Source organism: Notothenia rossii (genome assembly GCF_949606895.1).
Source record: "Notothenia rossii genome assembly, chromosome: 7".
NCBI lineage: Eukaryota > Metazoa > Chordata > Actinopteri > Perciformes > Nototheniidae > Notothenia > Notothenia rossii.
In genome coordinates this window covers 49,578,090-49,598,149 of record NC_136905.1, presented here as the reverse complement: position 1 = coordinate 49,598,149, position 20,060 = coordinate 49,578,090, and the positions used below count along the sequence as shown (strand labels likewise).

The window sequence follows — 20,060 nt, the reverse complement described above, 5'->3', positions numbered from 1 at the left end:
AGAGAGAGAGAGAGAGAGAGAGAGAGAGAGAGAGAGAGAGAGAGAGAGGAGAGAGAGAGAGAGAGAGAGAGAGAGAGAGAGAGAGAGAGAGAGAGAGAGAGAGAGGTGGGGTGGTGGCTTGTACATGTGTGTTTGTTGATGGCAGAGCGACAGTGAGGGAACGTGTGTATGTATCTGGAAGTGAAACGAGGCAGCAGAAAAACAGAGGTCTGTGATGTATTTTTGTGAAACAGAAGAACAGCTAAATAAGTGCAACGGCCTCCCAAGAAGAGCTCGCCTCTCTCCAGTCATTTAAGCTAAAGTGGGTTATTGAACCTGAAGCTTGTTGCTTCTGCCCTCCTCGACTACGGTCTGGGAGCCGACAGGAAAGTTCAACACACAGATGGCCAGTCCGCCCCTTTGTAGCATATTATTTTGATGAGAGATGAGCAGATCGCCACTGGGCTTTCAACTAAATACACAGCCAGGCAAAAACTGCGGCATTTGTACAGCTCCTTATGGGTACTGCAATTTGTGAAGCTCTTTCCTCCGTGGTGAAACTATCAGCACTGCACCACGGAAGAAAGCGGCAGAAAGTCACCTGGAGATATAGAGAGCGGGGCTCAGCCAATGCTGGCACTAGTGGTTCTGCTTCTGAAGGGTAAGACGGAGGACGTGGTGAACATTTGGCGGCTCACACAGACTCTTTGAAGCCGGTGATGTTATGCAGAGTTAAACCTGTTGAAGAAAACACAACTCCTATTCCCCCCCCCCCCCGCCCCCTCCCCCTGCTTCTTCTGCGTATTGTAATCAAAGTCTCTGTGATTCTTCTTCTTCTGCCAATTATGAGAGCAGGAGCAGTGAGTATTCTATCACCGGCTGTCAGACAACTTCCAGCCACACTGCGGCGATGGCCGGGGGACACGGCACGCACATTACAATTAACCACTAATCCTTAACAGACGAGTTCAAGATGGCAATATAATTTGCCCTCAACTGTTTCTCTTCCTTTCCTCAAAATCTTTTTCAATATCCCCTCCCTGCAATCCCAGGTGCCAGAGCAACTTTGAAAGAGTGAAGATGTCAATAATTTATTGGCAGTGAGCATTCATTTAATAGGGGCAATAATATTATTTTCCATACATTTGGCAAGAACCTTTTTTGAAGGACTGAGGGCGTTTTCATCCACTCCGGAGATTAGTAGGAAAAATAATGAATTTGAGAGCAAAAGTGGGTAAAGGCATTAACAAGAACTTGAGGGAGATAACTTGAGCAGCAGATAAAAGGCCCCTGAGAAACGCAGACTTTAATGTGTCATTATTTGGAAGGAAAGCACTTGGCTTCTGAACGGGAAGCAACTTGTTCTGTTCTCTGCCACCTTTAAACACCAAGTGAAGGGTATGATATGCACAGCACTGTTTGAACACATGAATCACTTTGAATACAGGAACTACTGTAGCGTTCTTTATGGTTTGCAGAAAGCTTGAACGCTCCTCTGCTGTGCTGAACCTACTGGAATGTAAATTCTTCTGTTCTAAAACCCGGAAGTAAAACTCCTTCCGGTTCCTTCGACAAAAAAAGCAATGCAATTTCTCCATAGGATTTTGGAAATAGCTGGAAATAAAGTCTGTGGTTGAGACACATTTAAGAGACAGATCACATTTTGTTCAGCAGGATAATCTCCACATGTCTACCCTACTTTTATAATTTTCTAATCATAAATCTAGTCGCCAGAAGCAAAATGCTAACGTTATGCTATAAACAAACTACAGCAGAGTTGCTGCTTCAACGTCACGCCAACTTAAGATCCATATTCAAATATACAGATTCTAAATGGTAATAGTTGAAGCGTTTGTTTGAACACTTTGCAGGAGGCAGGTACTTGCTTTCAAGCTGAACAGAAACTAACTTAGAGGAGTGTTTACGTGTTTGGCGTAATGACGTACAACGTCCTCCACAACTTCTGTAGTCCTATTCAGCTACTTGGTAACAACCATCGTTTTTCAGACACGTCAAATCTTCAGAAATCACCAGTAGGGTCACTGCTGACGTCGCAGAACAAAACGTGATCCGTCTCTTAAATATGTCTCAAACACAGACCTTATTTCCAGCTATTTTCCAAAATCCTATGGAGAAATTGCATTGCTTTTTTGTCGAAGGAACCCGGAAGTGGTAAAAATCTAACTTACTTCCAGGTTTTAGGACGCGGTCATTGTGGCACTCTATTATTGTGTCACCTGGCTGACAAGGCCGGATTAACCATATGGGCAACCTGGGTAAGTGCCCAGGGGCTCTGAGTAAAGAGGGCCCTCAGTGACAAGATGAAAAAAAGAAAAAAAAAATCTTTTTTTTATTATTATTTTAATTTTATTTTTTCATCTTGTGTGATGAAGATGGTCATTGATATGGGTCTGGATCTCTCAAACTGCCGTGGCCAGGCTTATGACAATGCATCCAACATGTCACGAAAATATAATGGGCTGCAAGCTCATCTCAAGAAAAGCAAACCAACTCATACATTACATTCCGTGCGCAGCAAACTCCTTGAATTTGGTTGGTGTCAACTGTGTTGAAAATAGTTGTCGTGAAGCAAGCCAGTTTTTTGATATGCTTCAAGCACTTTATGGTTTTTGCTCTGCTTCTACCCACCAATGGAATAAAGTGTTCACTGAAAACGTCACACTGACGCTAAAATCTCTCTCCTGTACAAGATGGAGCTGCAGAGGAGACTCCACAAGAGCTCTTTGTGAGAATTACACTGCAATAATACCTCATTCACACCAACGCAACTCCGGTTCAAGCTCCGTGCTAGAGCTTTTCAGGTTCAGAACCGGTTCTTCTTCGGTTTAGCTCCAGCTCTTTTCACACCGCCCAGAGTCCGACTGGTGCTGCGTCATTGCGTCATCATCTGCGTCATGACGTAACCGTTTGCGTGCCTGCTTCATAAAGCCAAACCGCGCGGAAACCCCTCACAGCTCACACCGACAACAACAACAATGACCGATTGTGCTCCAGCTTCCTCTGTACCTCTTCGGAAGACCAGATTCCCAGTAGGTAGCTGGTCTCTTCAGTGGACCACTACTGCTTGTTAAGTTTATCCATCGTTGTGTACAAACTGGATAAAAACGCTGGCTTTTTGTTGTTGTTCAGGAGTTGATCCCGCCCCTGCCCCTGCCCCCGCCTCGATGTAAGCGTGACGTATGTGGTGCTTTTGCTCTGGCCGAACCATTTTTTTGGTGCTTGAAACGAACCGGATTCCGGAGCTAAGAGGCTGCTCCTGTTGGCGGCTGATGACGAAGAGCGTCAGGACACACGGCGAGAGGCCTTCTGCGCTGTGTGGCAAACTTGGGAAACTAGAGTCTGCTCTGCTGACAATATTTTGGGACATTGTACTGCACCAATTCAACCTTACGAGCACTGGCTTGCAAAAGAAAGACATTGACCTTAATGACCGCTGTGCGACTTTTGGAATCGCTGCGCACTTATGTTGCATCACTACGAGGGACATTTTCGGACTTTGAGACATCTACCCGGACCGTCACCGGCGTGACACAAACATACCAGCACGAGACTCACCGTGTTGGTAAAAGACGAGTATTTGACGACAAGACAGTGGAACACGAGGTGGCACTGACTGGCAGTAAAAAAAATCCAGGTTGAGACATTCAATTTAATTATTGACAGGTTGCTCTCAGGACTTAGCAAATGCCTGGATGCATACAAAGACATACATGATCACTTTGGAGTCCTATTTGACATGTGCTGAGATGACACTTATCTCCGCAGACGGGCCAATATTCTCTCCTCATCATATCCTACTGACTTGGATAAGTCATTAGGAGATGAGCTGATCCAGTTTAGGGCTTTTGTCAGCACAGAGCCAGATAAAACTCCTGCAAACAGACTGCAGGTGGTGCTTAAACATGGACTACAGGGGGACTACAGACATTCCCCAATATTTTTGTTGAACTCAGGATTTTTCTCACACTGCCTGTAACCACCTGCGAGGGTGAGAGGTCCTTTTCACAGCTTAAACGCATCAAAAATGAACTTAGGACAACCATGGCTCAGAAGAGACTTTCAGCCATTTCTTTGATGGCCATCGAGTCTGATCTTGTCAGGGATCTGGATTTTGATGACCTAATGATAGACTTTTCAAAGAGAAAGTCAAGGAAGAAACCCTTCTAAAAGTTAAGATCCACTGTCTCTCATACACACTCATTCACTCTCTCTCTCTCACTCACTCACACACACACACACACACACACACACACACACACACACACACACACACACACACACACACACACACACACACACACACACACACACACACACACACACACACACACACACACACACACACTATCTTCCATCACATATACTTAGTTGAGCAACCACACCATTTCACTACATATTTTGCTTTTGTAACTCTCAATGTTTGTAACTAATACAACTCCTTGTGTACTTGTACAGCCAGCCAATCATGTTTTGGCATTAAGTGGGGTGCTGTTCTGAGGTTTTGAGTGATATTACCTAGGTATTCCTGAGCCATACACTGTCTTGGGATCTTATCCATTGTATCTTTGTCTTGTGATTTTTTACTAAAAGGGCAAAAGGCTAGACCTACTTTGGTTGAACTATGTGGCTGTGTCCCTGCTTTTGACAAATAGGTGTGCGATTTGACATGCCAGATTGATTGAAAATTCTAAATATTGGTCATGTTGGTAGGATTGGGTAGGCGTGGTGTTACTTCTTGGTACGTGGGTTGGGGGGGTGGCATGAGCGCTCAGTGCCCAGGGGCCCCTGGAGGTACTAATCCGGCCTTGCTGGCTGATCATGTCTATCTATGTTTAACACTGCTAACACTGTTAGGAAGAGTGCCCAAAACAAGACATCCCGGTCATATTAGTGGCTCAATGTATTACCGGAGACAAAACATCTCTAAGGGTCAAAAGGCTACATTGGTCTTTACCCTTTTCTAACACTAAACCAACTCTTCCATTGGACCCCAAGGAAACGAACGTCTCCTTCCATCCAGAGGTATAGTCTCAGTGCTCTCAACATATAGGATGAGGTGAAAAGATTGGTTAAGCGTGTCACTTTAATATGGAATTCACAATTATTCCACCATTCGATGTTAGTTATTTTAGATCACGGTCCCAATATTTGGGTTCTTCTTTTTTACCAGATGAAGAGGATTTCCTTAACTTAGCAAAAATGGTTATGAGTCCTTCTCTTGTTAAAAATACATTCTTTTGGGGAATTCTTTGCATTTATTAGCGCACATTGGAAAAGATTGTAGAGAGATATTATGAAAAATATGCAACACAGATGTTTGCCAGCAACTCAACCCCTGGGCCCCCAACACAAACCATGCTCCTTCTCAGGTTTTGTGTCCTAACCTTACCAACAATTACCCATTTAGATTGAAATAACAATACTTAATAAATATTTGTTTATTGTTTGTTGTTTTGTAAAAGCAATTGGAGCCATTCAGAAACAATGTTGACGAGCAAACGGGGGCATCCTATCAGAAACGACGTAATGGATATTTTTCGAAGGCACACTTTAGTTCACTTTGGAGAAGTCATATTCTGGCTTACTGTGAAACAACCATTTGTGTTCAATGATGGCTTTGACGTTGCATCTCTCAAGAAAGAAAGAAATGTAATTACTTTCGTGGAAAATTACTGCAGCTGTCCAAATAGTTAGTAAAGTCATGTAGAAGTAACTAGAAATAGTAAAAACCAGTCCAATTTTACAATGTATGAGAAGCTTTAACATATGTTCTCCGTTTCTAGCAACCATGTTAGAAGAAATGTTCAAGTCAATAATTAGAATATTGTGAACCAGTGGCGGCCGGCCCATAGGGGCGCTAGGGGCGCCGCCCCAACTCTTCCCACATACCAAAAAAAAATATTTTCAAAAATATGTATTTCAAAAATATATATATTTTATATTTTTTATTTTTAATGAACAAGGTAAATATCATACAATTGGTATCAGTAAAATGTATAATCTACAATAAAATCTTGTTTAAAATTGTGTTACGATGTCTAAAGTTACTGATAAGTCACATGTTTCCTGCCTGGCCTTGCCCTTGGCATTAGTTTATCATTACGGGGCGCTGCCCCCGAGCCAAACAGCAGCAACCAGCACGTTGCAAAAGTCTCAATAGTAAACTGTGCCGCCGAAACATAATTTCAGCCAATCAGCGCCGTCAAATATTTTGGTCACGAGGGCGCTCACTTTGGCGTCCACGTTGCTTACGTGCGTTGACGTGAGTTGTTTTTTAGACTCCTGAGGAACTGGGGTAGTATCTATAGTAACGCAGTGTAGGCGGAGCCGTGACATCATCTTCAATGAGCTCCCCAGAAAAACAACACAGCTGTTAGCTCTTAGCACTCAGAGCTCACAGCTCTTCATATCTGTTCAGAAACTAGACAAAAGTTAAACAAGTACAAACCACATACTGTCTGTGTCATGGCGAATACAGTCGCTGGTTTATTTATGTCTGTATAGGCCGTTGTTGTGAGTGTGGACGGTCGGAGTATTTACAACGTTAGCTTAGCCAAATCTCCATTAGAAAACACGCATTTTAAAAGGTTTTTCGCCTGCCGTCTGTCTGCAGACATGTCAAAGCCTTAATTCATGTTTTTTACTATCAGTATGTTGTTACTTTGGCATCATTTTGAAACGTGTATTACAATTAAATCACGATCAAATATGTTCATCTTGTTGTAGTTGTAGCCCCCTTGACAGCGATTCTCTCTCTAGTTTAGCATACTCAGCCCGACTCCGCCTGGTTGTTCCTGGCCCTAGAACCACGATTTTATGGGGCCATTACATCTCCAGAAGTCTCAATTGAAGGGGTCATTTCTCCCCCAAACATTTTTTTTACTCACTATATCAACAGCCCCACCAAAAATATTTTCCACCAGCCGCCACTGCTGTGAACAATTCAGAAATAATAATTACAATAACACAATTCAACAATAATGACTCAAATAACAGCTGATTAAGACAAGCATTATCACTATTTCCTTAAAAGAACACAAGTTGGATAGTTGTAACTTTTTTTTTTTCCTATAAAGATCAAAATCTGCTTCAACTGGTGTGAAAACATTACACAAAGCAGACTCTGACTGGGGTTCTATTTAGAGATTCAACATTCAGATCCCCCAGATATGTGTGAGATTCGGCATTGTACCCAACATACCAGAAGGCACCTGTGGACATGCGAGCTTGGAAGCCCGTCCGCTGACCCGTTCCAAACCCACCCCGTGAACCGAGGCTTGGCGCAGGGGATGGGGGGGGGGGGGGGTGCAGAGCTAGCAGGCCTGGCGCCGGCTCCAGTGCCCAGGCTCGGGCGGGCAGGCGTGGGTGAACATGTCAGGTTGATTAATGTGAGGCCTGGCCCCACAGCCGACCCCGGGCTGGACTCCACCTGTCCGCCGTCCAAACAACCTCCGCCCCCCCCCACATCTCTTCCTCTTGGACTCACCAAATGCTGAATGAAGCGAGGGATGAAGTGAGGGCTAGGAGGAGGAGGGATGAAGGGTGAGAGGTGAAGTCTGCGGCTCCAGGTCAATGATCATTATTGGGCTGTGAGTTGTAGTGGAGGAGAGGCAGGGGGGATGTGGCCAGCCATGATGACATGCTGGCCAGCAGCCGGGGGGGTTTGGAGCGGGAACCAAGAGCTGGCTGGAGGGGGCACTATCAAGAATCTCATAGCAGGTCCTCTAAGAATATACAAGTTCCAGCCTAATCCAGAAATATTCTATGTTTTAAGTTATTTAAGTAGTTGTTCCAATCCTTCACTTCCTTACTTTCCTATCAATAATTTAAATGTCGTAATTTTACCTGAACTTTGGCAGCGTAGCTTAAAAGAGGTCACATGGGGCAAAAAAAAACAAGCGGTCTCAATCTGACACAATATTTATCTGGACATGGAAACAAGCTGTGAACTGATGTCACAGGGTCAACCTTTCTTATAACCTCTGGTTCACTATAAGACCATGCAATTATCATACATGTTAGGATCTCACAATCATTAGTGAATTCACCTCTAACATGGCGACACACACAGATAAGTTCAGGATGCCCAGGCAAACCTTTTTGATTGGTTGGTATTAGATATTGTTGTTTTTTTTATTATTTCATCAACAAATTATTTTTGGAATATAAACGCTGGTAAGAATCAATTTAATTCAATCAGATGTACTAAGTCACGTGTTGCATACTTTATTAGACTAAAGTATATTATGAGACGTACTATAAATGTATGTAATAGTTATATTTCATTTACTAAAACCTATTTAAATAATGAGAAATACCCCTCTAAAATAGGCAACTTAACGCTTTTGAGCAAATACTTCTTCTTCATTATGGTTTTACGAATGTTTATAGTTATGTTAAAAAGGAATTATCATTAAAATATGTTAATGAGCAGACTCATAAAATAACTCACTACAACTCCTTGGTCAGGCACAATGTCATCCTTCCTGATGGTGAGTGATGGTGTCACTAACTCAAACTCTTTCTCTCTGTTTTCACTTTCTCCTCTTCACTTTCTCTGGAAGTTTATCCAATTAGGTGAGGATGGCAAGGGGCCGTCCATGCAGTTTGTCCCTGGGGGGCCGGAACTCCGCCCTACCAGCGGGGGGTGTGATTGGTTCTCTGGGCGTTCCAGGTGCGTGCCCAAGTGGAAAGAGGAGAAATGGAACGGATCGTTTGCCATCAATACCCAATTATATACCCCCCGGGCTTTCTCTGCTTTAGGTTTGATGATGAATTGTTTTGCTGAGACATTATGGCCATTGCAGTTATGTCCAATGACAGTGAGCCACAAAATGATAAGAGTCAAGCTGTGAAGTCCTCATTGAACCGCCACTCAATGTATAGTCTGTGACTGAAACACATTCACATGTTGATTTCACTAAACACCTTTGCAATGTGTAGCTGAATCTAGAATTGGATAAGGGGTATTTTAAAGGGTCATATGTATACAGTTTATTTACATTCTCTTTTATATTGCAGTACATTGAGACAACTAAGGGAAACCCCCATGAAACCATATTTAAATATGCAACAATGCACACCCTTGTTTGTTTCAGGAGTGTTTAAACATCAATTCAAAGTCTTTTGGAGGGATATTACATTTTTGTCTCAGTATTTATATCAATATTGTGTGCTGATTGTTCACTTGAGAATTAAATCAATTATTCATTTATATAATAAATGGGTGTCTAAGTGAACTCCCAGAAAGACTTGTGGTGCTGAACTTGTTGCTTCCAAGTGGCCAACAATGAAGGCATTTTTTGAGTCTTAGAATGATGTATAAAAAAGAGAAAAACAAGCTGTTGTTGATCTCTGAGGTGTTTTCATTAATTGTATTCAGTTTATTCTTCCTTGACAGCTTTATGAAAGAGGAAAAACTGAAAAGAGAAAATAAATGTCCTTTCTTGAAATCACTTGGTAGCTAGTTTATGAATTGCACCAGTTGAGCTATGCTGTTGGATTATTAGCACAAACAGAGCAAAGCATCAATCAGGTTCTCGCAGTGCAAACATGTTTTTATTCTTTATGACCTTTTCTGTGCACCTCTGTGATCTGCCACATACATTATTAAGTATAACATAAAGTGAGTACTGCAGGATGGTGAAGGTAAACTTCATAAGACGGCCTCCGGGCTTCCTGCACAATAATTAACTCTGAGATCTTTCTGATCCAGGTTGGTACTGACAACCTTGCAGCCCGGCCCCCCCCTCCCTGTGCCGTATACAGGTCACAGACGGCGGGCCGGCACCCTGAGGTGTCCTGTAAATATGCCTGTGGAGTGATGGGCGGGCGTCCCTCGATGCCACATTCATTTGCACATCAAGAAGGCAGAGAAGGAAGCTTTGACCCAATTAACGCTGAGGAAAACAGATTGAATAAAATCTGCTGCCTTACTCCTGGACATCCAGCGCGACTGTGTGTGTGTGTGTGTGTGTGTGTGTGTGTGTGTGTGTGTGTGTGTGTGTGTGTGTGTGTGTGTGTGTGTGTGTGTGTGTGTGTGTGTGTGTGTGTGTGTGTGTGTGTGTGTGTGTGTGTGTGTGTGTGTGTGTGTGTGTGTGTGTGTGTGTGTGTGTGTGTGTGTGTGTGTGTGTGTGTGTGTGTGGATGCATGATGAGGCTGTGCAAGGGCCACAGGATGAAAGTAACACAGCTCTCAGCCCATCACAGAGGGCCTGGAGAGCAGAGGCTGCTGCCTGGCTCAGAGGCACTGTCGTCACTTGACGGTCATGCTCTAGTCCAGGGGTGGGCAAACTTTTTGGCTCGGGGGCCACAATGAGTTTTAAAATGTGAGAGACGGGCCGGGCCAGTAGCAGATCGGTGAAAAAATATTTAGCTGTCCACTCCTCATTATACACTCGGCACTCAATGTTGACTTTTCTTATCTTTGGTCCACTCATTGTTACAGAATTAGGTTCAAAAGTGAATTATTGCGTCATCGTTTGCGTCATCACGTAACCGTTTACGTGCCTTCTTATGCAACCCAGTCTCACGGCATTTCGTGTTCACCAACACGATTTTTAATCTATTGATTCGTGTTCACCAACACGATTTACCCCTTTTATTCGTGTTGCACAGCACGATTTTAAAAGCAATGTATTTCTATTGGTAGTCTTTCCCCTTTTTTTTCTTGTTGCACAGCACGATTTTAAAAGCAATGTATTTCTGTTGGTAGTCTCACGGCATTACGTGTTATAGGAAGACCGGAAGCTGTGTGGTTCATAAAAACATGTTCTTACTCAATATCAAGCCACGATTATTGCTTTTATTTAAAATCGTATCATTTCTGACTTTTGTTGCTGTCTGTGAGGAAAATAAATGGGGCTCATTTTTCCTTTTAATTTGTTATTCTTTTCAAAATAACACACTGTTATTTAGTCAACAATAACACACAATTATCCTTGTTTTTATTTATTTGTTTAATTCTATAATCTCGGGCTTTTTTGCCGTCCTTCAGGAACTGAATTCCAAAATAAAAATAACCGGAAACAGACGTAGATCTATAAGGGACATTTCGAGCATCATCGAGTTTAGGATGGCCGAAGACACTACACTACCCATAATCCCCAATTAAAATGAACCGATTAAACATCTCTCTGACACAGTTTAAATGCATTTCAAGTTGAATAATTGTTCGTGTCTCCTCTTCGCGTCTCGGGAAGCTGGAAGCTGTATTATTTTCAAAAAATAAAAAAATATATTTTTTAACCATAACGGGTACTTTACACAACATTGAGTCAAATTTATCCTTGTTTTAATCCTTGTTTTATTTATGTTAAATTGTTGTTGTTGGTTAATTTTCCATTTGATTTATTTTGGTTTAAGATATCATTATTTTTTATTTATTATTATCATGTTAGATGTTTAAACTTTTCTGCATTTTATAAGGCAATATATACTTTTTTGTTTTTGTCCGTAGGCTACTTAGGTTATTAAAGAGTTATCGTGTCAAAATATAGGAAATGTATTAATATTTTATTGTATAATCGGTACAGGAAATGACATCATTCAGAGCACCACCTATTGGCCAAAGACGCTGCCACCGGCATTGCGATCCATCCTCTGACAGAGTAAATTGGGTCACTAAAGTCTGATACATGTTTTGCTTAGATTTAATAATTGGGGCTTTTTTTTAAGCCTTTACTCGCATGGTTCATCATCAATCAATCAATCAATCAATGTTTATTTATATAGCCCAATATCACAAATGTTACATTTGTCTCAGTGGACTTCACAGTTTGTACAGAATATCAGTATGACAATACGACACCCTCTGTCCTTAGACCCTCACATCGTACAAGGAAAAACTTCCAGAGAAAACCCACAGTTTAAAGGGAAAAATGGGAGAAACCTCAGGGAGAGCAACAGAGGAGGGATCCCTCTCCCAGGACGGACAGACGTGCAATAGATGCCGTGTGTAAATTGAAAAGATAATACATTTGCAACATAGGTACTGAACATCATACATACTGAACTGTTCTAAGTCTGAGAAATGCTTTCGCCATAATCAGCAAAGCAACATTAATGTGAAATTATTCTTGCGGGCGGCTAGCTAGCTAGCTCACGTTCAACATAAGCTTAAACTAGTTTAGCTACATTTATATCAGCTCATAAGTGGTGTGTGAAAAATATTTGTCTTAATTACGGCTACATACGTTGGTGTTAAAGTGTGAGTTATACGTTATCTTAATCGCTTTTGTTTTACACATGACAGTACTAACGCTGGCCGACATTTTTATATATGTTTGGGGGGGAGGGGCATAGTCCACGTCCATGTGCTTGTTACGCGTATGAAACAGGAAACACGTAAATGAACTCAGTCTGTCTAAAGTAGTTAAACCGTCACAATGTGCATTTAAAAAAACTAGTTTCACTACATAATTCACTTTTTCTGTTCTCTCCTGCAGCTCCTGTACCCACACCACAAACCCATACACTGATCTACACCATCATAAAACCAACGGCACTTTTAAGAGCCAAACTCAACCTATCTATCTGTCTATCTACCTATCTTTCTTATAGTTATTGTCTCTATCTTTTTCTATCATTCATTATCTATTTCTTCATCTATCCATCTCAATCTTACAATCTGTCTCTCTATCTCTGTTTGTCTCATACAGCAGCTGTTGCATATTTGTTGTGTCTGTCTGTCTGTCTGGCTAGCTGTGTTGCAATGGCAACCAAATACAACCCAGACCCCAATAATCCTACATCCAAAGAAGGGAAACGCATGGCTCTTGAGCTGAAGCATGAACACATGCTAGCTGAAGCTAAGGTTGGTGTTTTAACCCATATGACCTCATTCATTTCCCACTTGAATTTGGCACTATCTGTTATCCAAAAAATGCTGAACAGGCCAAGAGTAACTGGATCAATGTATAGGGCCTTTGCAAAACGGTTCATCATTACAACATGGGCGGCAGAGGCTTACTAAATAAAGCTTGTTCAACTTGTTTTACTTCATTAGTTGTATATGGTAGGAAAAACTTGAAGCAAAAATGTTCTTCAAGTGAATGAATTTACTTTTATTTGTCCACTGTCATATGGTATCAGTTTATCAGCAACATCAACCTTACATGAGTTGTTACTTGGTCACAGAAAGCAGCTGAGGAGAGGAAACGGGCACGCTCTGTAGGAGACACTTTACAGTCCCCTAAAAGGGGCTGAGTAGGACGTGGCAAGCCGAGAGGGATGCGTGGAGGGCGACGCCAAGGCTCAGCTACAGGTTGAAATCCCAATTATTTTACATTTTATAAATTTACTAAGTAAATGGTTGGAAAATAAAAAAAACACAGTAATTGCTTGTTGAGGGTCTACAATAATTCCAATATATAAACGCATAGTGACACTACAGTCGGAGAAATTCCCACTGTGGTGTCATAAGAACTATGCTTTATTTAATTTCACAAGCTTTTAAACAATAGGTAGATAATACAAATCATCAGTTATCTGTTGTTAACCCTCTGTGTGATGTTTTACAGTCACATCCCCCCCGACTGAGGGCTTCCAGTCTTCCAGTGTGGAGGTTCTGCGTACTGAACCTTCAGCACAACACGAATTTGGTAAATCACAAAAATGGCTTTAAGTTTAAAACTAAAATCAATTTTTAAATAAATTGTGTTTGTGAGAGAAAATAACCTTATACACAACTGACAGTTCAGGACTCGAACGAGGAATTTAATTCAGTAAATATATTGGCCAGTTCCATACTGAGCAAAGAAATGATCCTTGATTTTTAGTGTTCATCTTAAATATAGTCATTTACAGTTAAAGTTTCCCATTCTGTTCACAGTAAAGAATATGGAGAGTCTCTCTGACATTCTTTCCTCATGTCCTCCTCCTGAGCCTCAAGGAAGCTCTGCCTCATTCTGGTCTTTTCGGCAGCAGAAAGCCTCAGAGCGCTGGAAAGAAGCGAGACCACACCACCTACAATGCCTCCTAGAAAAAGAGGCTGTTGGTCATCCCCTGTGTGGCCTCTGCCACGAGCTGGCTGTTATTAGGTGAGATAACATTTACCTTTATTTAAATTACTTTACCTAATTGTAATTTTTCAGTATTAATGCTCAGTGCCCTGCTATTTCAGCTAACATGCATGACTTTTGGGATGTTAGAAAACTGGATACCTAGAGAAAACCCACATGAAAATGAAAGTAATTCTAGGATATTAGAATAATTTTGTATTTCCTCCCAAGGTGTAGAGAGTGTCTCCCCGAGGAGTGGTTCTGTGGAGACTGTGATGTGCTTCATCACAATAACCAGCCACTCCACAACAGGGACAGTTTAATGAATGTTTTTTAAACCAATTAGTCCAACAACGTGTGTTGTTAGAGTGGAAGGTGGATATGACACCCATGACCAAGGTATGCTCTCTCAAACTTGAATTTTGATGTTCACATGTCTCTTCGGCCAGCATATAATGGTAATTAGTGCTTTTCTTTTTTTTTTGACAGCTTGCATATTGCCAACTGTGAAGGCACCCAACTGCTCCTGTAAAGGCAAAAACTTCACTGTGGTACCAGGCAAACCAGTGATTTTAATTACCATCAAAGGTAAACAAATATATATATATATATATATATATATATATATATATTTGGATTTCTATTGAATTGTTGTTATATGTTTACTGTTGTGAGCTGAGGCATTGTGCTTCCACTTGGAGTAAAACCTTCATGTAATATCTGTTCATCTTTGACTATTTGTAGATGGAACTGTTGTAAAATGTGTCTTAATTATGTTTATTTACTTGTTCCAAGGGCGTTATGACTTGCATCTGCCACTATATGTCTGTCAAACTTGCCAGCAGCAGTGGACCCCCGACTTGAAAGTCCTCCAGCTTCGGTCAGTATTTCCACACTTTACACCTTGGACCTCCTGAGCTCCTTTGAAGAGCTCAAGGTCATCTCTCCGGGATTCTCCAGACAGGCCTTTGCAAAGCAGCTGGAGCATCCCACAAAGTGTGGAGGAAGAGTAAGTGTAAATGTTCTTTACCATATTATACATTATAACATTTCCGTAAATAGACAAAATCACAGCAATATGTAATTATCTTCCAGTCTGGACCTGTCAACGGAGATGCACTGCAGTGCAGCTTTCTGGAGTTCTCCTATGCCTCGTATGAGGAAGACCAGCTCTGCTGTGGTGCTCCTTTCATCTGCCCTGCCTGCACGCCGGAGATGTTGGCTGTTTCTGCCGATGGAAACAGGAAGCTGTATCGCTTTCGGCGAAGTGGAAGGTGCTGTTTTTACAATGTTGTTATTTAACTTTTTTGATTACTGTTTATATTTCATGGATATATTTGCTAATCTTTTTTTCCTCAGTTCTGATGGCAGCGCCTTTTTTAATGGGCTCTTTGTAGCAGAAGACAGCGCGGTGGCTGCATTTGTCGACAAAATACAGAGATCACTGAAAAATGCAAGTTTTTATTCGTCATTTTACCTTATAGGTATATCACAAAAATAGCCATGTATATCCGACCCTGACTTTCTTCAAATTCAGCTACTTCTCCTTACCATCTACTCCAAAATCAGATAATTAGAACAAATGTTGTAGATCGTGATTCCATTGCTTTTAACTGATTTGTCATGATGTAATGTGTGTCTTAGACCCAGGGAAGAGGCACATGTGGGGACTCCCAGTGGACAGCAGCGAGGGAGACGTCAAGGAGGGCTTCGAAGCTGGATGAAGAAGGGATGGAGGTGGCTGTATGTCGCCATGGGTTTCTTTTGAAGGCCTTAAATATGTACAGGGGGGAGATATTCGCCTACCCCCTGTATCTTCAAAAGGAACTCATGCCAGCCAAAGCCAAGTTCTTCGCCATGGATGTGGCTTGCAAGTACTGGCCGTACATGGAGAAAGCTGCAAGTGTCCTTCCTGCTCTCCAGGAGCTGACCACCATGAAGCCATTCCTCAGTGTAATGCATGCTTGAGCCCATGCTACCAAATGCGAGGTATGTGAAATATTTTTGTATCACGTACATTTATATTTTTTATATTTATAATACTGAAGTAGTAAATATCTAAGCTATACTGTTTAGTATAGTAGTATGTAGCCTCTTTGCACAACAATTCCAGCAACCTTTTACCATCAGATTATATGGAGTGGGAAGAACCAGGAGGGAGCAGGGATGACCGCTGGGGAAGAGGTGGAGCAGGTCAACCTGTCCCGTTGTGCCCTGACAACAAAATACATGTCCAAAGCAGGTGAGTGGAAGGTTTTGCCCTATTATTGCATACTTTTATAGATGACACATCATAACTTCATTATTGCTTTCAAAAGCACGACTGGACATGCTCAAAGTGCATGCAATGGGATGGAACAGGAAAAAAGGTGACTCCCTTCATCAGGCACTTTCCACAAGATATGTGAAGGTGAGCCTCCTATTAAAGGTGTTGTTGTGTCCTTTGTCATTTGCACATGGCTTGTTGTTAATCATAGCAAGTTTTAATCTTGATAAATGTCCATCGTCTACTGTTTATCAGACTAGTAAGAGGCTCCTGGAAGAGACTGCAAGTCTTGAGGAACTCAAGACGGAGCTTCATTGTGTCTCAGATGACATGGTGTCGACGTGGATTTCCGACGTGAAGGAATGGGCATCTGGTAAGCACGACGAGGTAACACCAGCTACATATCATTGTTCATGACTGTTTGAATTTACAGATTTGATCCGAAAGACCAGCCAATTTTAAGGCAATAAGGCTGATTTTTCATGCCACGTAATGGGACCCTCACTGGATTTCAGTAGACAAGGACATAATCTTCAAGCAATAGCAAGCCAACTATGTGTCCATGTTTATCTCTGATATGTTCCAGTTTCCATAGTCGTACCATCAATTTGTGTTAAAAGGTGTTAAATATGTTGCACAACTTTGTTTCTCAAAACCGTTACGTGTTGTGTAACAGTACATTTTACTGCCAATATTATTTCTACAGGAACATCAGAAACATCGGGTACTTCTGAAGACATCTTTCAAACAGCACTGCAGCAAAGCATTGAGGGGCTTTACCTAAGTGTGAGGCAGCGGAAGCAATCCCTTTACCGACAGAATGGTATAACAATATAATGTTTTAGGTTGCAGATTCAACCTACTGAATTATATATATTTTTTGCACTTGCAAATATAGTTTGTCACATATCCCTATCCCACTACTTCATGTCTTTTTCAGACAGCAGCAAGCTCCGCCATCGACTTCGAAGGAAGCTTGCAGACGACAAAAAGCGCCTTAATCAGGAGGTACTGAAGTACAACCAGCTGGTACACGACTCTGCCAGAGGCATAGATGTTGCTGCGGTGGAGCATTCCCTCTCTGGAGGGAGCATCATGTCCGCGCTGTGGCCGTGGGAAGTTCATGGCATGGGTCAGTTTTCAGATATTTCATAATAATTCATTTGAAGTTCTGTTATATGAAGGTATACCTTGCTGAGTTATGCACATATCATGTAGAGTGTTAGAACGTTCATTTAGTTTAAGGGTATATCTTAAGTTTTCTTATTGTGTATACATTTGATTATTTTGAAAGTACATGTTTGGAGTTTTAAACATGTTGTTATGCTATAATGAAAATGTGATTCATGTATATACATAACTGTGATTGGATTTTAGCTAACTTTAGAGCCAAGAAAAAGATACTTGATCAAGTCATGCTTACACGGAGACTGCAAGAGGAGAAATGCATCCTATTGTGGGAGATGGCGCAGCATTGCACATGGTTGCAGAACATGGCAGTTGCTCTAAAAAATAAGGTGGCTGAGGAAGGTAAGTTGAAAGCAAAACTTAACCTACCTTGTAAAGTATGAGTTTTAAAGGAAAAAAAGTCAGCCCAAATTATTCTTGGTCACAGAAATTGGATGGAGTATAATGGCCTTTGCCCATTCGACCCGGCCATTTTACATAATGAAGTCCCTTGACAGTGACAATCATCTTTATATGTACATGGGAGAGAATATACTCCATTGAAGTGCTCTGGCCTCGTGAAGCAATCTTACTTTATAGTATGTCCATATAACAATATTTTGTGTATTTTCAGATGTAGACAAGGGGAATGGAGGACTTGGGTGCACCCTAAGAAGGAAGCATGCTGAGGCGTTGGAGAGGTTGCAGGTGGTACTGCAGCAGTACAAGACTGCTTTAGGTCCTGATGCTTGTTTCCTTCAACATGAAGAGGAAACTCAAAGTGGCCTAAGCAGTCCAGACACCAGTGAAGATGAAGAAGGAAACATAATTTAGGTAATTTACTTATGAATTAATGTACAGTATCTTTGTTGATTTAGCCTCAACCTAGACATGTTGCTGTTACTTTTGTATTCATTAATGCTAAACATACATTGTGTATTCAAAAACCTCAAATTTGGTTTCTGATCTGCCCCTCTTTTTTGTTTCTCTGTATTTCCCCAGATTGCTTCTGCTCTCAAGCACGAATATCCGCCAAGACTTGATGTGCTATCAGAAATGTAAATACTTTACTGACTTTATATTTAGAGATTGTATTCATACTCCTCAATGGAAGATCACCCTTGAATATGTTGACCATATGACTTTTCCCTATGCCGCAGCGTCAGGCCAAACATTTCACTTGTACACAACTTAAATTGTATTGAAGAAAATGCTCAGCGTCCCTGGAATGCATCCTGAGCAATGAACCATTCACTTTTGATCCTTTTTGAAACACTAGAATGTAAATTCCTAAATCTCCAAGTATATCTTGCTGGTTACCATACAACTTGGTGAGCACATCATTGTCCAAGAGCAGGAGGTCTTTCCCTTTTTTCCCAGAACGGGATGCCTATGCATTATTATTTTCGATCTCTTATAGGATTTACCTGTCATTAACTTTATATGACTGCACCTGTTACACTGCAGGCCAATAACAGCTTTCCTCTAATTGTTCATCTTTGTTTCTTTTACATTACTTGCTTTAATTGCTTTGTCAGTTATATTTCCTTTTTGGTCTCCAGCTATTAACCTGATTGATTGAAGTACTTCAACATGTACAATGCACAGTCTTTTAGGATGTATAATTAGGGACATTGAGATAAACAACAAATAGTTTATTTGGTGAATCACCTCATTGTTGTTCTCAAAACCAAATAATACATTGTTATAAATTGTTATATTTGATTTACACATAGAATGTACATGTTTAATATACATAGTTAAATCATAAAAAAATGGTTGTGTTGTATGATTTCTTAATACTGTATGTTATAACCGTTTGGATAACTTGATTTTATGTTCTGTTGTCCATGCTTTTCATGTTAGACTAACCCCAACGCTCTAGAGTCAAGACATACACCCTTATGGTGGCCTTTTACTTGTATTGTGGTGAAACACATAAGTAAACCATTGCCAGAGAGGACCATTTTATTGTTTTAAAAACAATGTTATTGATGTGGTTGGTTGATGAATAAATATAAATTAAGCATACGTCTGTGGTACTTTTTGTTGTTTACATCACACTGCATTATAATGCGTTTGGAAATAAATGCATTTAGAAGTAACAATATGGGTTAGCACTTGAATATTTTTGTAAAGAGATGATCCTCATCCGGAACACTGGTTGTTGGTTTAAGATAAGATAGAACTTTATTGACCCCAATTTGGGAAATCTTTGCGTTGCAGCAGCATTAAAACACATGGCATTATACAATACAAATAAAAAGACAAGAAATAAAGAAGAAAATATACATGTTGAATTTACAAATGAGCAATAACAAGATATGCAAGGTATTATATTTACATAACTATGTGACAGATGGAATATTAAATATTAAACTGAATATGTCAAATGTACAGTGAAGAGAGAAACTATGGAGCAGAGAGTTCTCTTCCAGCCAGAGGTGATTTGTTGTACAGCAACACGTTCTCACTCTCAACCCGTCACATGTTGACGGACGGTCAGGGCCCCTCCCCGTCACCGACTTGCATAGAGCTCCCTGAACGTTGGTAATAGACACGTTGGGATCGAGGCGAAATGCTCTCCGCAGATCCATTCTCACAGCGTTTATCAACCTTTTTCTTCCT

The 20,060-nt window shown here is 41.0% G+C and overlaps 1 protein-coding gene across 9 annotated transcripts in view; it reads left to right on the top strand.

Annotated features, from left to right (window-relative positions):
* Positions 1-19,463, top strand: part of LOC307046237 (uncharacterized protein) — a 23,889-nt gene extending 4,426 nt beyond the window's left edge. The window contains exons 2-14 of one of the 9 annotated variants that reach the window (XM_079692540.1): positions 8,578-8,674; positions 12,446-12,813; positions 13,137-13,263; positions 13,520-13,600; positions 13,831-14,038; positions 14,231-14,398; positions 14,489-14,587; positions 14,795-14,879; positions 14,960-15,008; positions 15,095-15,273; positions 15,359-15,452; positions 15,644-15,988; positions 16,130-16,241. In XM_079692540.1, the coding sequence (XP_079548666.1) occupies positions 14,326-14,398; positions 14,489-14,587; positions 14,795-14,879; positions 14,960-15,008; positions 15,095-15,273; positions 15,359-15,452; positions 15,644-15,967 (903 nt within the window). In that variant the 5' untranslated portion in view covers positions 8,578-8,674; positions 12,446-12,813; positions 13,137-13,263; ... (1 more) ...; positions 13,831-14,038; positions 14,231-14,325 and the 3' untranslated portion in view covers positions 15,968-15,988; positions 16,130-16,241. Of the gene's footprint in view, positions 1-2,118; positions 8,675-12,445; positions 12,814-13,136; positions 13,264-13,519; positions 13,601-13,830; positions 14,399-14,488; positions 14,588-14,794; positions 14,880-14,959; positions 15,009-15,094; positions 15,274-15,358; positions 15,453-15,643; positions 15,989-16,129; positions 16,242-16,317; positions 16,639-16,971; positions 17,089-17,205; positions 17,398-17,642; positions 17,796-18,066; positions 18,267-18,434 lie in introns of those variants that run through there. The other 8 variants (XM_079692541.1, XM_079692539.1, XM_079692538.1 and 5 more) reach the window with 8 other exon arrangements.
* Positions 19,464-20,060: the final 597 nt, after the last annotated feature.